A 25,637-nucleotide genomic window follows, 5' to 3' on the forward strand; every position below is an offset into this window, starting at 1 on the left:
TATACAATGTTCATAAATTGTGTTCGGTAGCAATTTTAAATTATTAATTATTTAAAATCTTTAACTTAATAGGGGAAATACATGTCAGGTATTTTCAAAAATAAATTACAAAATCATAAAAAAAGAGAATGATTTGAAAATATTTTTTAAAGTACACACAAAAGTGATATTTTCCCTAGTTTATTTTGCCAAAAAAAAAAAAAAGAAGTTAGATTGTCTTAAGTAAGAAATTGTAAATTTTTTATTTTATTTGAAAATATTAAATATGTATTGATAAGAGAACCCATCTGTTTTGTCATTATTACATCTTTTGAAAGAATCTTGGATATTTGGCTAACATACAGACACACCGAAAAAAAAAAAACAAAAAAAAGGTTATTTGAGAACTTATTTAACTAAATAGGTCCAATTTTTTTTTAATGAAAAGTTACAACAAATAAATAATTTAAAAATTGTAATCTTAAAAACTAACTTATAAAAAGTGGTTGGGAGATGCAAGAATTATATATATATATATATATATGATTAATATTAAGATAATGAATATAGTCTATAATACTAATATATGGGAACTTATTATAGAAATAAAGTGATTTATAAATAAAAAATTCATGCAAAAAGTCTTATAAAAATAATGTGGTAATGATATTTTAAAATTTTCAAATCACTTTAAAAGGCTTTTTAATTTAAAATGAATGGACGTAAATTTGCCATGTTATCCCCGTACAAATTTGGTATACAAATTTTCTGTTTGTATGTCATCACTCATTATAGAATCAATTATTGAAGTCATAAACAACTATTTGTTATGGGTTATCTTTTCTTGTGTTTGATATAAGTATTTCCTATGTATCATAATCTCACCAAAAAAGAAATATTCAGCTATAATATAATTATTTTTTCAATGTTCCACTTAATTGCAATTTCTCCAATCACATTCCATTGTACCAAAGCAAAACAAATGACAACTTGGGTTGCAACTTGCTAATTTATACAACAATACAAATGGATTAATTAAAATGGCATTGAATTTTATTTTTTCATTTTTATTCCCTTTCAACAGGTCAATTCAAATGTTTCAAATGATTGGCCACAAATAGATATTAACGTTCATAATGAATACCATTTATTTAAAAATATTTTTTTAAATATACACTCACTACAACAAATTATACTTTTGGAGACCAAATTTCACAACTAAAAAAAATTTAGCCGCCAAAAGTTGTGGACTTAGCGACCAAAAATTATATTAGTCGGCAAAAGTACAATATTTAGCTACTAATTTTTTTAGTCAGGGTATATTGATTGCTGGTGACTAAAAAAAAATTTAGTCGCTAAAAATATCACAATTGGCAACTGAAAAAAATTTCAGTCGCTATATAGTTAGTTTTCGCTACTAAAGTTGTTTAGTCGCCGAATAAAAAACAAAAATTTACTTTTTATCTTTGGCGACCAAAAGTTCGGTAGCCAAAAATTTATTTTCAGCGACTAAAAAATATTTTCGTCGCTAGATAGTTAGTTTTGGCTACTAAAATTATTTAGTCGCCGAATGAAAAACAAAAATTTACTTTTTAACTTTGGCAACCAAAATTTTGGTCGTCAGAAATTTATTTTCAGCTACTAAAACATATTTTAGTCGCTGTACAGTTAGTTTTGGCTACTAAAATTTTTTAGTCGCCGAATAAAAAACAAAAATTTACTTTTTATCTTTGACGACCAAAAGTTTGGTCGCCAAAAAATTTAATTTCAGCAACTAAAAAAAATTTTAGTTGCCAAAGAATTAAAATATTTAGAGGGAGACATTTCAAATTTTGGAGGGATTTATAAAATTAATTGGCGATCAAAATGTTTAGTTGCAAAATGTTTCAAATGGCGACATTATATAATTGTATAATCACATTTACTTTTGTTAGTTTGACCTTTGTTGAATGTTGACTTGGTTTGAAGTTATCAGTTTGCTTAACTATGAGGATGGTATGCATAACTTACAGTGTGCAAGACTGGAATATCTTTGAAATACTTGTTTTCTCAATTTGGTTATCCAGTGGGCTTGTTTGCTCTAGATATTAGACACCCGATTATAAATTTTAGCTTCCAAAAAGTTATTTCAGACTGTTTGTTTAAACTTTTGTTCATTAGCTTCTAGGGATGGGCGCGGGTCGGTTGCGGCCACGGAACCTCCAATCCACCATCCATTCGCCAGATTGGCGGATTGGAGAAAATCAATCTGCATCCATCCGCCAATCCAACGGATGTGGATTGAGCGGATTGACAGTTTGGCAGATCGATGCAAATCGGTTTGGCGGTTTAAAATTTTATAAATTTTCAACATAATTCAACTTATGCGCTTCTTCAAAAAAAGAAGAAGAAAGTATTATAATCAATGACTTAAAAAAATATTGCAATCACTGCATGCCTCATCCAAGAAAGAAAGTTTGAACTTTAGAATATCACAATCACTGCATGTCTCATCCACATACTACAATGACAGCATGCCTCATCTACATAAAGTATTACAATTTGCGGTTCTTAAAATATAAAAAAAATTCAAACTACCAAAACCGTGAACAGAGCAGTAGTAGAGATTGTATGTCTCTGTATTGTTACATCTATATCTATTTTTGAAAACAAAAACCAACCAACATATATCATATTTTCTATTTATTATTTTTAGACATAGATTTAAAAACCAAAAAATAAAGATAAATAATACGTTTATTTTTTTCAATTCAAAAAAGATATTCAAGTTGAAAACTTTTTTTTGACAGAATATTTAAACTCTTTTTTAATTGAAAACACAAACAAAATATTTAAACAAACTGAAAACACAAAGTCTTATAAATTACTAGCGGTGGTCGCGGTTTGGCGGTTCGATTGCGGCTAAAGGAATCTCAAATCCGCCATCCGTCCGCTAGATTGGCGGATTGGAGAAAATCAATCCGCAATCGCCCGCTCATCATCAAGCATCCGTCCAAAATGCGGCGGATCGGTTCGGTTCGATCAGTTTTGACAGATTGATATATTCGCTGCTCACCCCTATTAGCTTCTGATTTTGTAGCTTTTTTTCCTTAAAGAAAAGTGGTTGGAATCAAAAGCTGCTCCCAACAACTTCCACGTTTGAGACTAAATGAAGGGCATACAAAATTACTTAAATGCCCTCGTCAATTTCAACTATTACCAAAAACCCAACTATATAAACCTATTTCTCAAAACACTATTCATTTGCTTACTTGAGAGAGAGATAAAGAGAGAGAGAGAGACGATTTCCGGCAGCGATTTCCGATGAGAGTGATTTCCAGCGAAGGCAAACCAGAGCTCTCTCTCTTCGCTATCTCTTCTCTCTCTCTTTGTGATCTCTCTTCTCACTCTATCTTTCTCTCTCACGATCTAAAACTCTCTCTCCGTCACCACCACCATTGCGATATGAAACCCTAACTAGAGGGGCAAACCCTCCTGCAGCCATCGCATTTAGGGGCAAACCCTCCCGTCACCTAGCATCGCGATCTGGTCAGAGAACCACTGCCATCGCATCAATGAACCAGAGCTCTCTCTCTCTCTGTATCTTCGCAATCTAGTCGGAGAACCAGGCTAGGGTTTTGGTAGACCGGAATGTTTAGGGTTTCAGGGGAAGGAGAAGAAGAAGAAGGAGAAAAAAAATGAAAAGAGAAGGGGGCTAGGGTTTTGATAGAATGGTGACGATGACAATCGACGGCTCGCGCATCTCCAACGTTGTTTCGACGGTGGCTAGGTCATCGATGGCGCTCCCTCTGCCATTCCAAATCGACTGCGCTCCATTTTCAGCCTGTTCCCAACATTAATATAAAAATATATATATAATAACAATTTTTATATTAATTGATACTAATTGTATTAACTTTCATTAATGAAATAATTTTATGCTAATTAATAATAATAATAATAAGGAAAAGAAATAAATATATAAATAATTAAAATGAATATATAAAAAATTATATGTTCTGAAATCACAACATTAATATAAATTAGAACATGAATATTAATTGGTATTAATTTTAATAAATTAAAAATAAATTAAAAAAGAAAGAAGAAAAGAAGAAAAGAAGAAAAAAGAAAGAAAGAAAGAACAGAAAAGAAAATAAGGAGAAAAAGAAAAGAAAAAATAAATAAAATGAAAAAAATAGACAAAAATGTATTATAAATGAAATCACAAATTTTATATCTTATAAGGGTAAAAAGGACATTATACAGCAAAAAGTTATTTTACAGTTTATTCAACCAAACACTATTCTACTGATTAAATTTATAATCCCACAGCTGCACCAAACAAGTTAACAGCTTATATTTAAAGCTATAATCTATAATTTATTAAGCCATAATCTATAATCATCTTCTTACAGCTACACCAAACGGGGCCACTGCCTCACATATACGGAGCCTTTAGCCGCATATTTACAAAGTGGGAAGCATCTAAATTTTTGTGAGTTTCTATCACCCTCTCTCCCCTCATCTTGCACACAATTTACTAGATGAATTGCACTCATGATTCTGTGATGCTATATTTTCATGTTCAAATTCAGGTATGATTTTCTGTTTTGTATGGAATTATTATTTTAAGTTGAAATATATTTAGTTTGTATGAAATTTGACATTAAAAGTTATTCCTCTTTAGATGGTTGGAAGTGAAATGAATGCAAATTGCAGAATGGTTGATAATATATATATTGTTTTATTTATATACATGGTACAGGTTGCATGGAATACATACAAGTTGTGGACAAAATAATTAAAAAAAAATACAATCATGTTTTTGGAGACTAAACAATTGGTAGCCAAAAAGGAAGTAAATATTTTTAGCGACTAAATAGTTAGTAGCTAAAAATAAATGACAAATGTAAAAAAAAAAAATCGCTACTAAATATTTAGTAGCCATAAAAAAGTAGACTTTAGGCGACTAAGACTTTAGTAGCCAAAAAAAAAAAAAAATTGGCGATTAAAACTTTAGTAGCCATAAACAAAATCAGACTTTAAGCGACTAAAATATTTAGTAGATAAAAAAAATAAGATGAACAATGAAAACTTTTTGGCGACTAAAACTTTAGTCGTCCTAAATAATTTTAGTTTTTTGTCGCTTAAAATGCGATATTAATTTTTTTGAAAAGGTTTTGGCAACTAAAAAATTAGTTGGCAATTGATGACTTTCGGTGACTAAATTCTTTTTAGTTGCCAAAACCTTTCCAGACAATTGGTCACTGACTAACGTAGCGACCAACAATTTTAGTCGCTAAAAAGTTTCAGCAACTAAAAATTGACTTTTGGCGACTAAAAATTTAATAGCCAAAAGTGCTATTTGTTGTAGTGACTGAGGCGATATTTTCCCTAGTTTATTTGAAAAAAAAAAAAAACTTAAATTGTCTTAAGTTACAAATTGTAAATGACATATTTTCTCAAAATAATCTTAACATAGCTTTAATATAAAAATATGAAGAAAGTCCCTAACTCAAATATGAAGAAAAGCTAATCCGAAAATGCCAACATCACCCGATCATGGATCCGAGATCACCATTGCGAAGATCACGACAAGCTCTTAGACTTTCATGTACAACACTTTGGCAAAATCTCACTCTAAAGACTCTTATTTCAAGCTCAAAGATTGACCATCAATGAAGAAATAAAGAGGGAGAGAGAGAGAGGTTGGTCTTTTTCACAATTTTTTCCATAAATCTGCTCACTTCAATTCCCTCATTTAACTGTATCAAGCTGCCAAATAGGTTCAAGAGTGGGCCGATGCCATTATTGTTTTTTTATTTTTTTTTAAATATCCCACCAAGAGAGATAGAGATGCCAGCCATGTGAACTTCTTTTTTACCCTATTTTTTTTATTTCCACCGAAAACCTCTCTTAGCCCCATAGAGAGAGAAAGTCATCATATATTCTCTTGATGTGTATTTTTTTTTTTTTTAACTTTAAAACAATGATATCCCTTATCTCCCTATGTGTGTGCCTCTCCCTTTTTCTAACCTTTTTTTCTCTCTCAAAAATGCTCTCAACCAAAAACCCCCACCATTACACAAAAGTCATTTTTTTATATTATCTCTATCTCTTTTTCTTTTGGAGATCCCTTCTGTCAACCACTCAATTTCCTTTTGATCAATGCCCATCTGTGAGCTCCCCCAAATCATCATTCTCCACCACCTTTCTTTATTCAGCACTCATCATCAAATATTTATTATAATCTTATATAATAAATAATAACAACTCCTAAGGTAGTTACTACCAATCACCTAATTAAAAAAGACCAAACAGTTAAATATAAGTCATTAAACAAACTCAAATTAAATTAAATCTAAATCATGGGTCTCACCCATAAGTCAAACATGGTCTAATTATATACCAAAATAGTCCCAACAAATTTATCTCAAATCGTGATCCGAACACCCAAAACTCAATTTCAAATTCTACTATAAATTAAATTGAACACCAATCAGTCCGTGCATTTTCATAAAATAAATACTCATCATTTAATTCTGAAATTTTTATGCAACGTGATAGACTCATATGGGAACAACATATAAAAATTTCATAATTTTCTGTGATCGGGAACTATTTTTAAAAAATACAAAACCAAACTGTTTTCGCAGAGAATTTACACAGTAATCAAATTCGAAAATTTGCTCAGTTAAATTATGCACTGGCTATTTAAAAAAAAAATTGGGTCATTACAGGTTTAGCATTGTAACCGACCAATAATCATTGGATTACCAAAGGCCTCTGATCAGAATATCATAGAATGTAAGGGGCTATGAAAGCAACTATACAAAATACAATGTCCATAGAGTTGTGTAGACATACATGGGACAGAAAATTTAAGCTTCTATACATATACATAATGTCAAACTTCCATACATTATGTGCCACCACACAATTAGTATCATAAGGGACTTAGCCCAGCGTATAGATAAACAAAAATAAAATAACAAAACATCCTAACGTGGTTCACAAAACTTGACTGTTCAACAAGGAACCTCCCCAGGAGGCACAGTGACTGGCTGACCAAAACTCTCCAGGCAGCAGCTTAGTCCTGGTCACGCGCCGATTCACCTACATACATAATATAAACAGTGAGCGAAAGCCTAGTGAATAATAACATGGTAAAGGGGTAAATGAATGATGTCATATATCAGACTTGGAAAACATACTTCATATCAGAAACAGATTCATATTCATGTTCTCATTCAAATCCTATACAGAAAATAGAGTTCATGCTTAATCATACATGGTACATCCATTAGCACTGACAGATCAAATACAGAGCATAAAAGGGTTCATGCTTACCAATTCCACTAAGGAACCTTCGATACTGGAGTAGATAACACACTTAAGCCACGATATTGTTACCCCAGGGCAAGGGCTATGAGACCACGGTATTATTACCCCCGGGTAAGGGCCTTGTGCTAAGGATTTCATGAATACTTTTCAACATATGGACAATCATTCATTGATACAAAACATAGCATTTCAAAAAACAGATCTTATTTCATCATATAGAAAATAAATAAAGTTGAACATAGCTTTACTAAGTTATTACTTACAAATGGCTTCACTTGCAGAACAGATAGGGCGGACAAATCAGATAACTTGTGGCGCGTGACCTACATAAACATAACAGACACACATATTGAAACACACACTGGTAATTCATTTAACTTATTCTATTTCGTTCTTAGTGTGTTTTTAGTCCTTATCCTCATTATTATCTCTTAATCATGGCCCAGAAATGCCTAGGATGCGATGATGATGCCAAAATGCCCTTGAAAACACTTAGTCAAAGTTGCTAGAAATAAAGGTTTCGCTCGAGCGCAACTTCCTTCGCTCAAGCGAAGGTTCAAAAATGTGAGTGGTCACTCGAGCATAACTTTCTTCGCTCGAGCGGTCTGTAAACTCTGCAAAAGTACTGGTTGCTTGATTTCTCCACTCGACAGTCACTCAAACGTGAGACTGAGGTCTTCGCTCGAGCGCAACTCTTGTCGCTTGAGTGGTCTGCAAAACATGTAAACTTCTGGGAGCATGCATTTTATGCTCGAGCCGGTTTTTAGTCACTCAAGAAGAGGTGCAAAATACAGAGTGGTCGCTCAAGCGCGAGATCTGTCGCTCGAGCGGAGAGATAGAATCTAGAATTTACATATTTGCTTCCAAGCTTCAAAACTCGAATTTAACCAAACAAAACACATCCTTTGGGCCCAAAACTTGAGAAAACAAGTCTAAACTTGGAAAGCATTGTGAATTCAAGATCATTTCATGAAATCAAGGCCCAAAAGTTTGTCAATTGTGCAAAATTAAACTTGAAACTCATGATATGCACATGTGTGTAATTTCTACAAACTTAAACCTTTCAAAACACGCTCGAACAAGGGAAAGTGATGGAAAACATGATAAAATCTCAAAACTAAGGTAAAATTGAAGGATGCATGTGAGAATTCTTGTCAATTCAACTCGAAATGTAAGAAAATGTGCATACATGCATGATATGGCTCAAGTCTCTTTATTTCTAGCTCAATTCTTATACTTGCTTACAAAATCTCCTTAGGTTCTCTCGATTAAAGACTTAGATACGAAGATGGGGAGCCAAATACTCACCTAAGGCCTCCACTTGAGGTCTAACCACCAAATCTTGAGCTCCTACAAGCCAAACGTTCCATCTTTTTAGCTCCCTATCACAATTCTCTTATCTCTCCTTGAATTCACTCTCTTCTTTAGGTCTCTCACTCTCTCTCACGTTTTGTTTTCTTGAGAAGGCTCAAAGATGTGAAAAGAGAGGAGTTGAAGCACATATTAGCCTTATATAGGCATAATTAATGGTGAGTGGTTAAAGCTAATCAAATGGACATTAATTATTCTAATTTAATCGGGCTCCAAATTGAATTTTAATCAAACTTATCATAAAATTTTAAAAATCCAACTAATACATAAATCAAGTTAATTTTGTGTTCGGATGTCAATAAGGCTTTCAATTCGTAAAACAAAACGGAAACACAAACAGATCTTTCTACGATAGACAGATAGAAACTCAAATAATGTAACACACATGTAATTAATTCAGAATTTCATCTTGATTACTCATTAAGAATCCTTAATCATGGTTTAACGGTTAATCATGGGTCGGGGTTATTATAGCGCACCACTCAAGCCGCTCCCTTTGGCGTACAATCCAAGTCGCCCCCTCTGGCGTATATTCCAAACCGCTCTCTGGCACACTCAGTTATCTGTTGCCATCATCGTTTAGCACCATGTTATAAGTTATATGTGCAACGCTTGCTGGATCAACATCTAGTTCTCTACATTAGTCTAGCATGACCCCTTTAAATTGTCCCGACACTAATTCTGGTTAGCTCCTACAAACGGTCTAGCATGACCTTAAACTATCCCGGCATTAGTTCCAGCCAGCTCATACAACGGTCCGACATAACCTTAAACTGTCCCGACATTAGTTTCGGCCAGTTCCTACAACAGTTCGACACGACCATAAATTGTCTTCCTGCATTAGCTCCGGCCTTTGATATATCTCAAGTGCCCTTGCACTCCCATTCAAACTGTAATAACCCCGACCTCTGATTAATGTTAATTCGCACTTAATTATGCCTAACAGTAGATTATGAGGAATTTGGAATTAATTTGCATGTGTGTTGTTTGATTTTTGTGTTCTATCTGTTCAGCGTAGAACGATCTGTTCATGTTTTGACTTTGAACTGCGAATTGAAAGCCTTATCGGCGCTCGATTCCGAAATGGATTAGTGTTATGTGTTAATTAGAATTTATGTGATTTTATGGTAGATTTAATTTAAATTTGATTTGGTATGATTAAATAAAGTTAAATTACATCAACTTGAATTAATTGCATCTTTGCCACTAGTGGGCACTTTAGGCCATTAATAGATTTTATATCTTTTTGCATCATTCCTTCATTCTTCCTTAGACCAAACCGTAGGAGAGAGAGAGAGGAGGAGAACAAGATTGAGTTCATCTAGAATTTTGCTTGAATTTAGAAGAATTGAAGGCAACTTGGAAGATTAGGCTACTAAGCTTGAAATTGAAGACCTAAAGGTAGAGAATTCATCCTTTTAATTATGAATGTGAGTTGTTCTTGCTAGGTTCATGGTGAAATTGGTATTTAAGTCAAGATTTAGCTCAAAGTGTGGTTTTGAGAGTCCATCCATGCATGCATGCATAAATTTCCATGCTTTGAGTTTGAATTCTAAGATTTCTTCCATGCATGTGTTAATTTCACTCACATTATGGTCATTCATCTTGTTGTCCATCAAATTATCAAGTTTGATCATAGGTTGGAGGGTTTGGGTCGTGACAGAGTGGTATCAGAGCACATGTTGTACCGCACACACAAGTCCGTATGAGCTTAGGATGTCCTAATAAGAGTTAGGGGAAGTGATGTAAGTCTAAATGTGTGAGTGTGTGGTAATATAAATGAATATGAAATTGAATGTAATATGAACAAATGAATTGAAAGGAACGAATAATATGAATAAAGGTTGCTGTCTTTGCTGTTGTGTCAAAGTTTCAGTCATGCTGCAAGCATCTGTTCCATTCGGCCCATGCGAGCCTCTGAAGATTCACTTACATCACTTCCCCTTGCATTCTCCATCTTACTATACAGACATCAAATGATAATAAACACAGGCATAATCTTATTCGTTCCTTTCAATTCATTTGTTCATATTACATTCAATTTCATATTCATTTAGATTACCACACACTCACACATGCAGGCATTTCATATTCATTTAGATTACCACACACTCACACATGCAGGCGGAATTGAACAAATGAATTGAAAGGAACGAATAAGATTATGCCTATGTTTATTATCATTTGATGTCTGTATAGTAAGATGGAGAATGCAAGGGGAAGTGATGTAAGTGAATCTTCAGAGGCTCGCATGGGCCGAATGGAACAGATGCTTGCAGCATTGACTTAAACTTTGACACAACAGCAAAGACAGCGACCTTTACCCCCACCGCTTCCGCCGGCACATGCTGAGGCAGATAATAATGACATCATCAACTTGACACAGAAATTCATGAAAATGAAACCGCTAATGTTCTATGGTGGAATTGAACCTTTGAAAGCTGAGACGTGGTTGCTTGAAATGGAGAAACTATATGAGGTGTTTCCTTGTTCTGAAACCCAGAAAGTCCTCCTAGCCACCTACACTCTGAAAGATGAATCCCGCAGGTGGTGGTTACTGATCCGAAGTGGCAACGGGAATATGACGTGGGCACAGTTTAATGCTATTTTCTATGATAAATATTTTTCCCAATGTTTCAGGGATCGAAAAGTGTCTGAATTTCAGGAACTCAAACACAGAATGATGTCTGTGGCAGAATATGAAGCTAAATTCACCGGACTGGCACGGTTTGCTCCACATATGGTGGATACTAATTACAAGAAAGCACGAAAGTTTGAAGGTGGACTGGATTTAGAGGTGTTTGATCGAGTAGGCGTCCTGAAATTGCCTACTTATGTGGAAGTTCTAGACAGAGCCTTAATGGCAGAAGCCACCCTAGCCGCCATGAAACAAAGCAAAGCCCCAGTAACTACAACAACTGAGTGGAGAGGAAAAAGATCCGGGTTGGTTTTAAAAGAGGCCGGTCATTTGTCAATAAGAAACAAAACACGGGGTCTACAAGCAGCTCGAGTCAGAGTAGTGGATCTATCCCGGTCTGTTCTGATTGTGGTAGAAGGCACAGGGGTGTGTGCTACCGAGTATCCGGTGCTTGTTTCCGATGTGGCCAATCAGGCCATGTAGTGAAAGATTGCCCGCTCAAGTTTGAGACTACTAGCCGTCCTGCAGCAAGTTCAGCGGGATCCGCCTCTGTGGCCAAAACAAATGCAAAAGCCAATGCTGGGAACGAGCCTCTGAGATAAGGCCGAGTGTTTGCTTTAGTGCCCAGTGACGTACCAAACACCTATACTGTGGTGTCAAGTACACTCTCTGTATGTTCTCAAAATACATGTGTACTGATAGATTTTGGTTCTATACATTCCTTTGTATCGCATGCTTTTTCTCAGAAATTGACTAGACCATTAGAACTTATGACATACGTGTTATCTGTGTCTACACCATCTGGGGATTCTATGATGTGTGCTCATGTTTATCCAGTATGTGATATTATGATTGGCGATATGAATCTGTTGTGTTTAGACCACCGGGTATGCCTGAATTTATTTTTACTGGGGATGGGGTAGTCCCTCCCCCATATCTGATTTCTGCTATGAAAGCTGTGAAACTGCTTAGGAAGGGATGTAGGGGTTACTTGTGTTGTATACTGACTGCACCATTTGACAGTACTAATGTAGAAACTATCCCTGTTGCTTGTGAATTTCCCGATTTGTTTCTGAATGACTTACCTGAGGACTTAGTTGATAGGGAAATTGAATTCACTGTTGAGGTGTTTCCGGGGACAACCTATTTCCAAGACTCCCTATAGAATGTCTACCTCAGAATTGAAAGAATTGAAAACCCAACCACAGGAGCTGTTGAATAAGAAATTTATCCGTCCGAACACTTCACCGTGGGGTGCTCCGGTCCTATTTGTCAAAAAGAAAGATGGGTCTTTGAGGCTATGTATAGACTACCGGAAATTGAACAAAGTAACAATCAATAACAAATACCCTCTGCCCCGGATAGATGACTTGTTTGATCAACTTCAGGGAGCCCAAGTATTTTCCAAAATTGACCTTAGGTCTGGGTATCATCAATTAAAGGTTAGAGCCGAGGACATAGAGAAAACTGCATTCCGAACTAGATATGGACATAATGAATTTTTAGTAATGCCGTTTGAGATGACCAATGCACCTACAGCTTTCATGGATCTTATGAACAGGGTGTTTAAATCATATCTGTATGACTTTATTGTTGTGTTTATTAATGACATTTTGATTTATTCTAAAAACAGGGAAGAACACGAGAATCATCTAAGAACTACCTTGCAGATTTTGAGAGAGAAGAGGCTGTATGCTAAATTGTCCAAGTGTGAATTCTGGCTTGACAGTGTGGCATTTTTGGGACATGTAATCAACAAGGATGGTGTTTCTGTTGACCCTCAGAAAATTGAAGCTGTCGTGGATTGGCCTAGACCGACAAATGTGACAGAAGTCCGAAGTTTTCTGGGACTTGCAGGTTACTACAGGAGGTTTGTGAAAGACTTTTCTAAGCTTGCCATGCCATTGACTCAGTTAACTCAAAAAAATGTGCCATTTGACTGGAATGAACAAAGAGAGGCAGTTTTCCAAGAGTTGAAAACTAGGTTAGTAACTGCACCAATTTTAACTCTGCCTAACGGTACTGATGGGTTTCAAGTGTACAGTGATGCTTCCTATAAAGGCTTGGGGTGTGTATTAATGCAAAATGGAAAGGTGATTGCCTATGCTTCTAGACAACTCCGACCTCATGAAAAGAATTACCCAACACACGATCTTGAATTAGCAGACGTGGTATTTGCTTTGAAAATATGGCGTCACTATTTGTATGGGGTAACTTGTGAGGTATATACAGACCATAAAAGCTTGAAATATTTCTTCACCCAAAACGAATTGAACATGAGACAGAGGCGATGGTTAGAACTAATCAAAGATTATGATTTGCAAATCTTATATCATCCAGGAAAGGCTAATACCGTAGCAGATGCCTTGAGCCGAAAATCCAGTGCAAATCTGTCATGTTTGTTGTCCAACCGAAAAGAATGGCCGATTGACCTAGAACAAGGTGGGTTGTCAACTGCTATTACCGCTCAACCTACAATTCTTGACGAGATCAAACTGAAACAGTGCGAGGATGAATACTTGAAAAAGATCACGGAGGAATTTGATTTGAAGCCGAGGCCAGGATTTGTGTTTGAGAATGATGTGTTGAAATTTCAGGACCGTCTTTGTGTACCCGATTGTTGTGATTTGAGAAAACGTGTTATGACCGAAGCTCACAACAGTAAGTTTGCCATGCACCCGGGGAACACGAAAATGTATCACAACTTGAAACAGAATTTTTGGTGGCCTGGAATGAAAAAGAGTATTGCCGATTTCGTGGCTAGATGTCTACATTGCCAACAGGTTAAAGCTGAACATCAACGACCCGCTGGTTTGCTACAACCACTCCCAATACCGGAATGGAAATGGGAGCACATTACCGTGGACTTCATTGTGGGATTGCCTCGCTCTTCCCAAGGTATGGACTCTATTTGGGTTATAGTTGATCGTTTAACTAAGTCTGCCCATTTTTTGCCTGTCAAAACTATTTATAATGCGGATAAATTGGCCAATATTTATATGACTGAAATTGTGAGATTACATGGAGTGCCAGTATCTATTGTGTCTGACAGGGACTCAATGTTTGTGTCGAGGTTTTGGCAAAGTTTGCAATAGGCTTTGGGGACTGAACTGAGACTGAGTAGTGCCTATCACCCACAAACAGATGGACAAACTGAACGGACTAACCAAACTCTAGAAGATATGCTCAGAATGTGTGTGTTAGACTTCCAGGGGAATTGGGAGACCTACTTGTCATTAGCTGAATTTGTATACAACAACAGTTACCATTCAAGTATTAGAATGCCTCCTTACGAAGCCTTGTACGGAAGAAGGTGTTGCTCTCCGATATGTTGGGCTAAAGTAGGTGACAGACCATTATTGGGACTAAAACTTGTGCAAGAAACGATCGAGAAAGTGAAACTGATACAGCATCGTCTGAAAACTGCACAGAGTCGGCAGAAGAGCTATGCCGATGTTCGAAGAAGAGATAGGGAATATGAAGTTGGAGATCATGTGTTCATTAAGGTGACCCCGATGAAGGGTCAAACTCGGTTTGGTGTTAAGGGCAAATTGGCGCCAAGGTATGTTGGACCTTATGAAGTCCTCGAAAAGATCAATCTGGTATCGTATCGGGTAGCCTTACCCCCAGTAATGGAACATATGCATAACGTCTTTCATGTATCGATGCTACGAGAATACTTGAGGGATCCACTCCACGTCATTGAACTGACACATGTGCTTTTAAAAGATGACTACACTTAATTAGAGATATAGTTTTCTATTCTACAATGTCACATAATAAGAAATAATTCACTTCTGTAAAAACTTGAAAATAGATATATAAATAAAGACAGAGAAAAATTAGTACCCACTTTGTTTATATTCCAATGAATTAAGAAGAAAAACACATACATAAGCATACTTATATATACATAAAAAGAAAGTGAAAGTATAAAATTGTAACGCCCCACAAAAATACACAATAAGAATACAACAACTACTGCTCCTTACAATAACAAAAGTAAATCTCCAACACTTGAATACATGATCAAAAGATGTTTACAAAATAGTTCCACATGCGGATATAAATTCAATGACATCAGTACATGAATTTATAGCATGTAAAACATCTAGTCAAAATAGATAAGTGCCCTCAAAGGCTACAAAGTCCAAGGCTTAAACCCGATTACACAAAATGGTTGCTCAAACCCATACAAATATAGCCATTGGCTTGCAAAAATATAATCACAACAAAACAAGAGCCTTGTGCTCTCAACATAACATCCACGCCCTTAGTTAAGCGGAATCACCACATCTTTTCTTGCACAAAATCCCATAGGGTGAGCATAAAGCCTAGTAAGAACTTCTTAACAAAGTATATATATTTTATACAATTCTCATAAGATGAAATGTATATGGCATGCCATGCTTTTAGAAGAAGATTACACCTTCATCTTTTTGAAAACCATCATACACAATGAAATCTTGGAAGTTCAACAATTCAATAATTTTAAATCAAGTTCGAGGGGCGGTAAATACGACTCGGGTAATTCCTAGGTTAGTGTCTGCATGTAGGCATAACTAGCACTACCAAAACTCCACTTTACCGGTAGCTAACTGAAAGGCACGTGGTACCTCCTCTGCGCATGTTTTCGATCTTTCACCCTGGACACTCAGGCCAATTTAATCAATTTCATCTACACCCTTTATCCGAACTTACCAACGTATTTACCCTAACAATTCAATGCAAGATTTTCACTTTCTCAATGCAAAAGTTTTCATATCTTAATTTAAAGTTCGTGACAACCGAAAGAATGGATATGCCAATGCAACTGTTCTCAATGCCATGAAACATTCTTCCATTTTCAATTATTCCACACAATATTTCCATTGTGATCACAATTCCCATTTCTCTTTCCAATGCCATTTCACAAGACAACCATATATTTATTTAAATCCGTTGAAGAGTAGCAACATTTTCACACTTCATACATTCTCAATAATTTAGTCATTTCATGACTATATCAACATTTTGAACAACAAACTTCCAAACCCACTAATTTTCATATACCATGAAATTCCTCATGGCAACATTTGTCATAGTATTGGTAAAATATCAATTCCATAACAACACCACATTTTCTCAAAATTTCCCAAATCTCTAGGGTTTCCATAACTAGGTTTTCCACCTCATTTTGAAAGGAATTAATTCAAGCTAACACTTCTCTACAATAATATAACTCACAATCCCAAGGATTTTTAGAAAAACATTATGGAAACTCACTTTTAAAATCTTTCACAACACATGAGTCAAAATCAAAGTTTCTATACTTCCCAAAAGAGTTCCAAATCAACAAATTCTTGCAAAAATATATATATATATATATATATAACTTTCAGAAAATCTCTACCTCAAATTTTGAAAAAAAAATGAGATGAAACCCCCAAAATTAACGGTGTTGAAACTCGATCTCCACCATACATAATGTAGCCCTCGAAGAGTTCTCCAACTTTGATCAAGGAACTAGGGTCAAAATGTTAATGGATTTGGAGAAATCAAGGATTTAATCTAGTTTGGTGTAGGAAATGTGGAGAGAAGTGAAAGAAAAGTGTTTTAGAAAGAGAGAGAAATGTGTAAAAGTGATATACACTCAGCCCAAGAAGAAAGAAAAACAGATTTTTCGAACTCAGCTTATTCCGTACGTGCGGCACCCCCATCCGCACGTGCATATAAAGCAATCTTGCACCAAGACCACCCCTATTTTTCGCAGGTGCGGCCCTCTTCGGCATGTGTGGCCCAAGCTCCCCTCACGTATGGCTCTGCCTTCCAACCAGAAACCTCCCCAGCTAGGCAGAAAACTCCCGGATCCAACCTCATGCCTCTTGAACAAGTGGAACCTCGACACCGAAATAGATAAGAACAAGAATTTCGAGAAAATTTTTCAAAAATGACAATTTCAGACGGTTGACAAGGCCTCACGTTAAACCCAACACTCTAACAAAATAATGTCAACATAAATCAAAGCGGAACGAGGCGGTTTTACGTACTCGAGCATCACAAAAATGATACTTTTGTTTCAAATTAGATCTTCTTAATATTGTTGGTGATGAAATAGAATTAACAAAACCTACTGCAAGTATGGTATTTTAAAAGTTAGTCATCATATTGTACTATTTTTTAACTAACTAGGCCTAGCCTAGTTGGCCACCATGCCTTCCTTAAGACTTAATCTCAAGGAAGTCATGGGTTCAATTCCCTTTAGGGGGTTTGAATTAAGGGAGTGCAAGTATTTAGGTGTTTTGCCAAGGATGGGGAGATTTTCTCCCATAGGTGCTAATCTAACAACTAACATTTGCTGATCAAAAAAATATATATTGTACTACTTTTTTCAAGCTAAAAATTCAACGCTAATGCATAGGATTATAATTACAATGAGAAATAACTTGATTGATTGTAAAATATTTATAATATTAAGAATCTCACTTAAAATACAAAAGCAAAAAAAAATCACACTCATATTCTTCTCTCACATGTTTTACTTTGTCATCAATTCAAACATGATCGTTAGAAAACATAATCGTTTATTTTCATTGATTGTAAAATATTTATAATATTAAGAATGTCACTTAAAATATAAAAGAAAAAAAAAAGTTCACACTCATATCCTTCTCTCACATCATGTGACCATCCTACCCCACACCGGACCCATGACCATCCCTACTCACATGCTTTCCTTTGTCATCCATCCAAACATGATAGTTAGAAAACACAATCATTTATTTTCTTTTTTTGCCTAAGTGAGATAACACATTTTTTTTCCTCATTGTCTAATCCAAATAGTTTGCAAATCTTCATTTTTTGATTGTTAAAAGTAGAAGTTATTACTGTAGCAAAACATTCAACACCTACAATAAGAAATTGAAAAATTTTTTTAGATGAGTTTTTGTTTATATTTTAATCAATTCTTTGTAGTTTTTAAATGCATGTAATCAGTTTTGCATCTAAAAAATAAAATAAATTGACTCAAATATTAAGAAAAAAATCACTAAAAATAGATGAAAAGAAAAACAATGAATATAGTCCATTCATTTCTTACTGTAAATGAAGAGTTACAAATTGAAGTTTGCTTACTATTCGAAATATGAGGCAAAGCAGAGGCATTGTTGATGATAGTTGAGAAGAGATAGAAGAGGCATCATTGATGATAATTGATACAGAGAGGGGGCTATGAAAGCTAACAGTAGATTGACTAGATACTGTCAGGTAGCATCACTCGATATCAAAAGGAAAGTAGGCCTCTCCATTAGAAGAAGAGATACGGGAAAATGCTGCAAACCGGACTAAGGATAAAGCTGCTGTGAGCAAACTCCATGGCTGTAGAGATAATCGGCATGAATAATAACATTGTGCAAGATAACATGGACTTGCCACCACCAGGATGTCCTTATTGCCCTCCATCTGCTGAAATAGAGTATCGACATTAGTAATAATACTATTAGCCAGTGTGCACTGTAAGCTCTTGAATTTGGATTTCAAATTCTTTCAAATCTCCAAAAGTTTGGTAAATGGACAATGACATTGAAAATAAAACACATAGATATGTCGACTATTTGAACAAAGATTTTCTCATGAAATCTATGGAATCCTGAACCAAGTGATCAAATCATCACTATTTTCGGAAAAACTATTGTTATTGTCGTCCCACTTTGATGCTTCCAAGACTAACAGGCAAAGCAAGCCCAAATTCATCATTTTGCATAGTCAAACTACAAACGAGGATTGCTTAACAGATTAACTGAAACGCCCCACTACTTGCTGGCCCAAATAACTTGTGGGTCGACCAACAATACCCAAAAGCTTAAGTCACAATACCCAAAAGCTTAAGTCCAAGTTATTTAGTAGCAAGGTAGTGGTGCTATATATGCCCAAGATCACCCATGCAAACTTCCGATGTGGGACAGGGTGTTACAAACTCCCCCACTTATAAATCCTCGCGTCCTCGCGAGGGTCTATAATCAATCAGAATACCACGACAAGCTCGTGGCCAGCCCATAATAAGTGGCCCACATGGTTGTGTGCATGGGTCAGCTCTGATACCATTTGAAACGCCCCACTACTTGCTGGCCCAAATAACTTGTGGGTCGACCAACAATACCCAAAAGCTTAAGTCCAAGTTATTTAGTAGCAAGGTAGTGGTGCTATATATACCCAAGATCACCCATGCAAACTTCCGATGTGGGACAGGGTGTTACATTAACTACAGTGGAGTTCAGGTCATTTTGATGATAGTTTGAGAATTTTCTTGCACTAAAGTCGCTGGAAAGCTAAAGCAAGGCAAAGTTGGGATTTTCTTGTAGTAAATTCATTGGTCTAGGTCAATTGTGACACTGCTTTTGACAGAAATCTCGACTCCTATAGCCTCTACATTTGTTACTGTTACAATAAGTGAAAGTTGGTTAAATATGTCTTAACTTGTGCAAATCATAATCAGTCCACAAGCTTCTCTACATTTTGAAGATTATTATAAAATCAAGCTTCCAAGTGGGATCTTATGCATTGATGAGTAGTAGGTTGATGATTGAAAAGGAATAGGTGACTGTTAGCAAGATTGACATAGTGGGTGGGAGAGATGGAAAATAAAAAATTCAAAAAAAGATTAATAGTTCTGATTAAATATCAAGATATTATATATAATTTATAATACTAATGTCATAGAACTAATTATAAAATAAATTACCGAGGCCATACACAGCTGTCAGTGTCTTATGGATTTTGCTGCATCTCTTCCATCCCCAGTAGTGTTTGTGTTTAGAATATTTTATGCTATTGAGTTGTGAGAAGTCTTTGAGCATAACAGTGGCCTAGTTAGTACCTGGTTGTTTTGTCTGGTAGTGTGGCCAACAACTTACACTTTGTTTGAATTGAGTTATTTGAAGAGGAAAGGAAAAAAATCGATTTCTCACCATTTGTGTTGACAATCTAGCACAAAAACCAGTTGTCTGTTTTGTCTGATAGTGTGGCCAACAACTTACACTTTCTTTGAATTGAGTTATTTGAAGAGGGAAAAAAAATCAATTTCTCACTATCTGTGTTGACAATCTAGGACAAAAACCAATTGTGTGTTTTGTCTAGTAATGTGGCCAACAGGTTACACTTTGTTTGAATTGCGTTGTTTGGAGAGAAAAGGGAAAAAATCGATTTCTCACTATCCGTGTTGACAATCTAGCACAAAAACCAATTGTGTATTTTGTCTAATAGTGTGGCCAACAACTTACACTGTGTTTGGATTGAGTTATTTGGAGAGCAAGACGGGAAAAAATCGATTTCTCACTATCCGTGTTGACAATCTAGCACAAAAACCAATTGTGTGTTTTGTCTAGTAATGTGGCCAACGACTTACACTTTGTTTGAATTGAGTTATTTGGAGAGAAAAGGAAAAAAAAATCAATTTCTCACTATCCGTGTTGACAATCTAGCACAAAAACCAATTGTGTGCCTTTCATGTGGTGCGAAAACCAGCCCATTGTTTTTGAACTCTTTAACCTCTTCCCTGGTATGTGTAATTAAAAAAAATTTATTAAATGTTTTAATGAAGTCTAGATGGTGAATATTGCATATACTAAATTACTAGATGGAGAATATACTAAATTACTAGATGGAGAATAGTGTCACCTCTCTTCTTTTTGTCCACGTCTTCAATTGGTACTCACAATTATTAGTGCATTGTGACCTCTATCCAACTACACCCAACATCTTTCTCCAAACCTTCTTCTTCTTCTTTTTCTTTTTTAATCAGCTCCCTCAATTGCTTGGTAAGATCCGCTCCATCAACATTTCTTTGTACACACAAGGACAAAAGAAATTTAAATTTTTTTTTCTAAGTTTCTATGTCTATCATAGTTGTCAGCCACTGTATGCAGTGCCCATGGGTTTAAATGAAAGGCAAGAACGAATTTCATATATGGACTGGACAATCTGCTTTACAAATTATTTGCATTTACATGTCTTTATGGCCTGTAAATTTCATCTATGAGCAGATCTTCTTCGACTTGCTTTGCATGTCATCAAATCAAGGCTGGTGTACGCTATTGGAATCACAAATTGCAATTTAACATTACTTACAGAGTCGCACTTCAGAACATTTCATGTGTCTGGGCATCGTGCTGATGATCATAACATATGTTCAATGTAATGACTGTTTAGATTGAAAGACTAAATAGTAGGGACTTATCATGATGAATACAACTCATACATTCATAAATTTGTTGAGCAGCCCATAATGTGGTTGTGTTACAAATTTAATAAACACATTGGCAAAAAGTTTTAGGCGTGTTATGAATCCACCAAGCTTAGGATTGCACTTCTTCTTTTTTTTTAATAGCATAAGAAATGATATATATAAAAAGTAACACATTTCAAGAAACAATAACTAATTACTTGAAGAAGCCTAAACAAAAACTGAAGGGAAAAAAAAATGAAATTCTATTCCTCACTCTCATATAGTGAAGCTTTTACTTTTTTTGTCTCTATATTTTTATGCAACAGATAAAAAAAATTAAAAAGAAGAAGAAGATAAGATGTACAGGGGTTTGTTCTGTCCTTGTTTACAAAATTTGTCAAATAGAATTTTCTTTGCTGGATTGAGGGCCAAATGTTTTCCATTTATTTTTTGTATTAGTCTATAAGCTCAACCATCATAGATTAGATTTCCGAATGTGCTCTGCGATTCTACCTCTGTCTAAGGCCATGCCAAAATGATATGACAATTGTTTCAAATTAAATTATTGTGGTCCTTGCTCTATAAAAATTTATGTCTCCACAATTGGCATAATCAACTCAAATGAGAAGTGAGATCAATCAACGTCTCACCCGAGCAAGAATGTGAAACTGCCCATCAGATGACCATGATGCCTATTCTCTACTTTACTTTGTTTCCTTAGGGTCCCGTCCAACGAAAACTGACTAGTAGGAATACTGAACAATCAAAACTTACCCAATCACTATGATTCATTCCATATAGTGTAGGCTTGATCCGTTGGTCAATCTGAAATCTATGAGTTTGATTGATAAATAAATCAATGATTTTATACCCGCTGGCCACAGCAATAGTCCTGAAGTTCCTAGTTTTATAGGTTTTATAGGCGTTCCCTTTTAGAAACTTAAGTTGATACAGATTGAGAGTTCAAAACTTGAGAATCAGTTCAAAAGAGACTAGGTTTATACAGAAAAACAGATTGAGGATCCAAAACTGAGATGTAAGTTGTATCTGAAGGAAAAGTTGCGAATTGAACATGATCATACATCTATATAGCAATCTTTCTTCTTCTTCTTCTTTTCTTTTTATTTTTTCAGTAAAAGAAAGGGTAGGAGGGTGCGACCATCACACTTGATCATATGTACCAATCAACAAAACTTGATCGCATGATCTCATTAGGGTATTACACAAGTAGCATTTTCTCCTCTACTTAAAGCTGATGGAATTCCGAAAACTTCCTTTGCAAACCAAGAAAAGTGGGATGCTAAAAAAGCTACTCTGTTTCTTTCAATTCGAGAAAATAAGAAATAGTGTGTTCTAGTGTAGTCAAAATCGTACGATATGTATCGTATCGTATGAAAAAAGATGTGTATCGAGAACTCATATCATTGGTGACTTGAATCGTGAGATACGTTTCCGTATCGTATTATCCTATCGCCATTCAACTCATATTGCACGATTAATTAATTTTTACATGCTTCTTCACCTTTGGCCCCATTGGCTACTTTTCCTACTATCAATCACCCATAGCTAACACTCATTGAAGAGTCATAAACTATATTATCAAAAATCTCATATAAAAGAAACCCAAATTCAAATAAAATCACAAGAAAAAATGACTAATACACTCCTGTTGATACAAGAAATTAAATTACTATCATAAATCTATTTTGATTGAATTTATATACCTTATTCACCAATTTGGTCATTAGTTATATGATTTAATAGTTTATTTTTTGCAATATATTTATATATTATATGAAAATACTTATTTTTTATCTATATTTATATGTTATACACAATACAATACGATACATGATACACAAAAGTGATATAACGATATTCCAAGTCCTATGTCAAATGTACTAATTGTACTTAGAAACCTAAGTTGATAGAGATTGAGGGATTAAAACTTGAGAATTCTTTAATCATGATGCTAAGAAAAATTAGGAAAATGTAAACAAGTTTAAGAATTCTTTAATCATTTTTTGGTTACTATGCTGACAATATTGTCAACTGAATTTCATTTGGGAACTGAAATTTTGTTGTTCACTGGTAGCAGTTCAATAACTAGGAGCCAAATTCAACAAAATCAATTACTAAAGTTTTAGGCAGCATGCATTTTTGTCTTGAACGTCAGCACTGGAATCTACATAAGCAAAATTCATGGCATACTAGAAAAACAAATTTGGCTAACAGAAAGTCCATTAAGTCAAGCAACGACACAATCCAATATTCTTTGGATGCAATCCAAGTTCCCGCAAGCAATAACACACATTAGTTCAATGTTCTCACTGTTAGGGAGAATTGTTTGGTATATCTTTTTATTGGAGTATGAGACTCAATTGGTTTATTAAAAATATTTTAAATTTGATTTGGTGTTGGTTATAATATATGTTTATATATTATATCTAACTTTTAGAGGCCTAATGGGTATTTAATAATCTGTTTGGTAACAGTTAGGATTTTAATAAAAACCCAATAATCAACAATATATATGTATATTGTTTTTGTTCTTCCAAGGTATGCAGTGGCTACTATAAGGTTTTGGTCCTTTTCGGTGGGTGTGCTTTCGGCTGGTGCTTGAAAATTCTTTGGCTGCTTTGAAACACTGTCTATGTGCATATTTGGTTGCTTTAGTGGAGATTAATTTGGGTCTATTATTTTGGTATTCTTCAACTATTTCGAAGACTTTTGTTCATCTATTTGGTGAGGTATTTCCTCTTGATTATTTTGTGATTATTTAGAATTCACCGAAGGGTGGTTTGTGAGACCATTCGTGTCTTGTTTGTAATCATTTGAAAACTTTTGGTTGATAGTGGAATTGGATTTCAATCTCGTGGACGTACCTTACATTAAGGAAACCACATAAAAATTCTTGTATCGTTATTGATTTAATTTTTCTGCATTAGTTTTTATTTCCTTTGATTGATTTACTTGTGCAAAATCATCTATTTTTCCTAACAACTGGTATAAGAGCTTACGGTTTATTTGGGTTTGTTTATTTGGGTTTATTTATTTGTGTAAATCAATGGAGGAGAATGTGAGTCGTATGTCTACGATTTATTTGGGTATCTTTATTTGTGTAAATCAATGGAGGGAATGTGAGTCGTATGTCTACGATTTATTTAGGTTTATTTATTTGTGTAAATCAATGGAGGGGAATGTGAGTCATATGTCTAGCTTCAATGGAAGCAATTGGATAACCCAACAATCTTGGAGCACTGCCATTGAAAAGCCATTCGATCCTGGAGCCTCATCTCTCTAACACTCAAACACAGATTGATACACCTCACTCTCAACCATTCGATCCTGGAGCCTCATCTCTCTCACACTCAAACACAGATTGATGCACCTCACTCTCATCAACAGATATTTCGAGCAATCTAATTTTAGAGGTATCCAAAAATGCCTTTGATCCCTGGACGTTCCACTCCCCCATCAAAATAGAGATTCGAATAAAAACTAAAAATCTCATTAACAATATGATCATCCTTAGTCACCACCCGTCCCTACCCAACGTCTAGAGTGTTAATAAAGTTATTTCTCCTTTTCCTCGATGCAACTCTATGAGAAAATCTAGAATTGGTATCTCCTTCCTTTCCTCACTTCAACTTAGCCCTTTGCCCCCAATAAATTTGTTCCTTAAAAACTAGCTCTTCCAATCTCAATCTAAGCATATTTCACTCATCTCTCAAAACTCTAGACAACCCCTCCCTGACTTCCTTAGCATCCAACTCCTCAATGTCCCTTACTAATTTCACTTTTAACTCTTTCAAATGACCAAAAACATCACGCTTCCACAATTTCAAATTCTCCTTGACCCCTCATAACTTTCTCATAAACTTAAATCCCTCTCACCCATGAACTTCCCCATTCTCCCACTAGTTCCAAAAATAAGACTTAAAAGAACGATCTTCCAGCCATGTATTCTCAAACCTAAACGGAGATGAACCCCACTTAAAGGGGCAACTCTCAAAAACCACCAAACAATGATTCAAAACAACCCTTGGCAATGCCTCTAGCCTAATATTGGGAAACAACTGTTCCTACCCAACGTGTGGAGAAACCTATCTAACCTACAAC

General features: G+C 35.2%; 1 protein-coding gene and 1 long non-coding RNA gene across 2 annotated transcripts; one reads left to right on the forward strand and one right to left on the reverse strand.

Moving 5' to 3' along the window:
• Nucleotides 1-11,086: 11,086 nt before the first annotated feature.
• On the forward strand, nt 11,087-11,797 carry LOC145803498 (uncharacterized). The gene has a single exon (XM_082896781.1). It carries the CDS (start codon nt 11,087-11,089, stop codon nt 11,795-11,797), a length of 711 nt encoding a protein of 236 aa, XP_082752907.1.
• Nucleotides 11,798-18,352: 6,555 nt separating this feature from the next.
• On the reverse strand, nt 18,353-20,257 carry LOC114318112 (uncharacterized). Its single transcript, XR_014345726.1, has 2 exons — nt 20,034-20,257; nt 18,353-18,757 (listed from the first exon to the last, which is right to left on the reverse strand). It is a non-coding gene; the product is annotated as an uncharacterized LOC114318112 (long non-coding RNA).
• Between the last annotated feature and the right edge of the window lie 5,380 nt (nt 20,258-25,637).

The sequence above is a fragment of the Camellia sinensis genome, chromosome 12, assembly GCF_055761805.1.
Source record: "Camellia sinensis isolate YWXY chromosome 12, ASM5576180v1, whole genome shotgun sequence".
In the NCBI taxonomy this organism is placed as follows: Eukaryota; Viridiplantae; Streptophyta; class Magnoliopsida; order Ericales; family Theaceae; genus Camellia; species Camellia sinensis.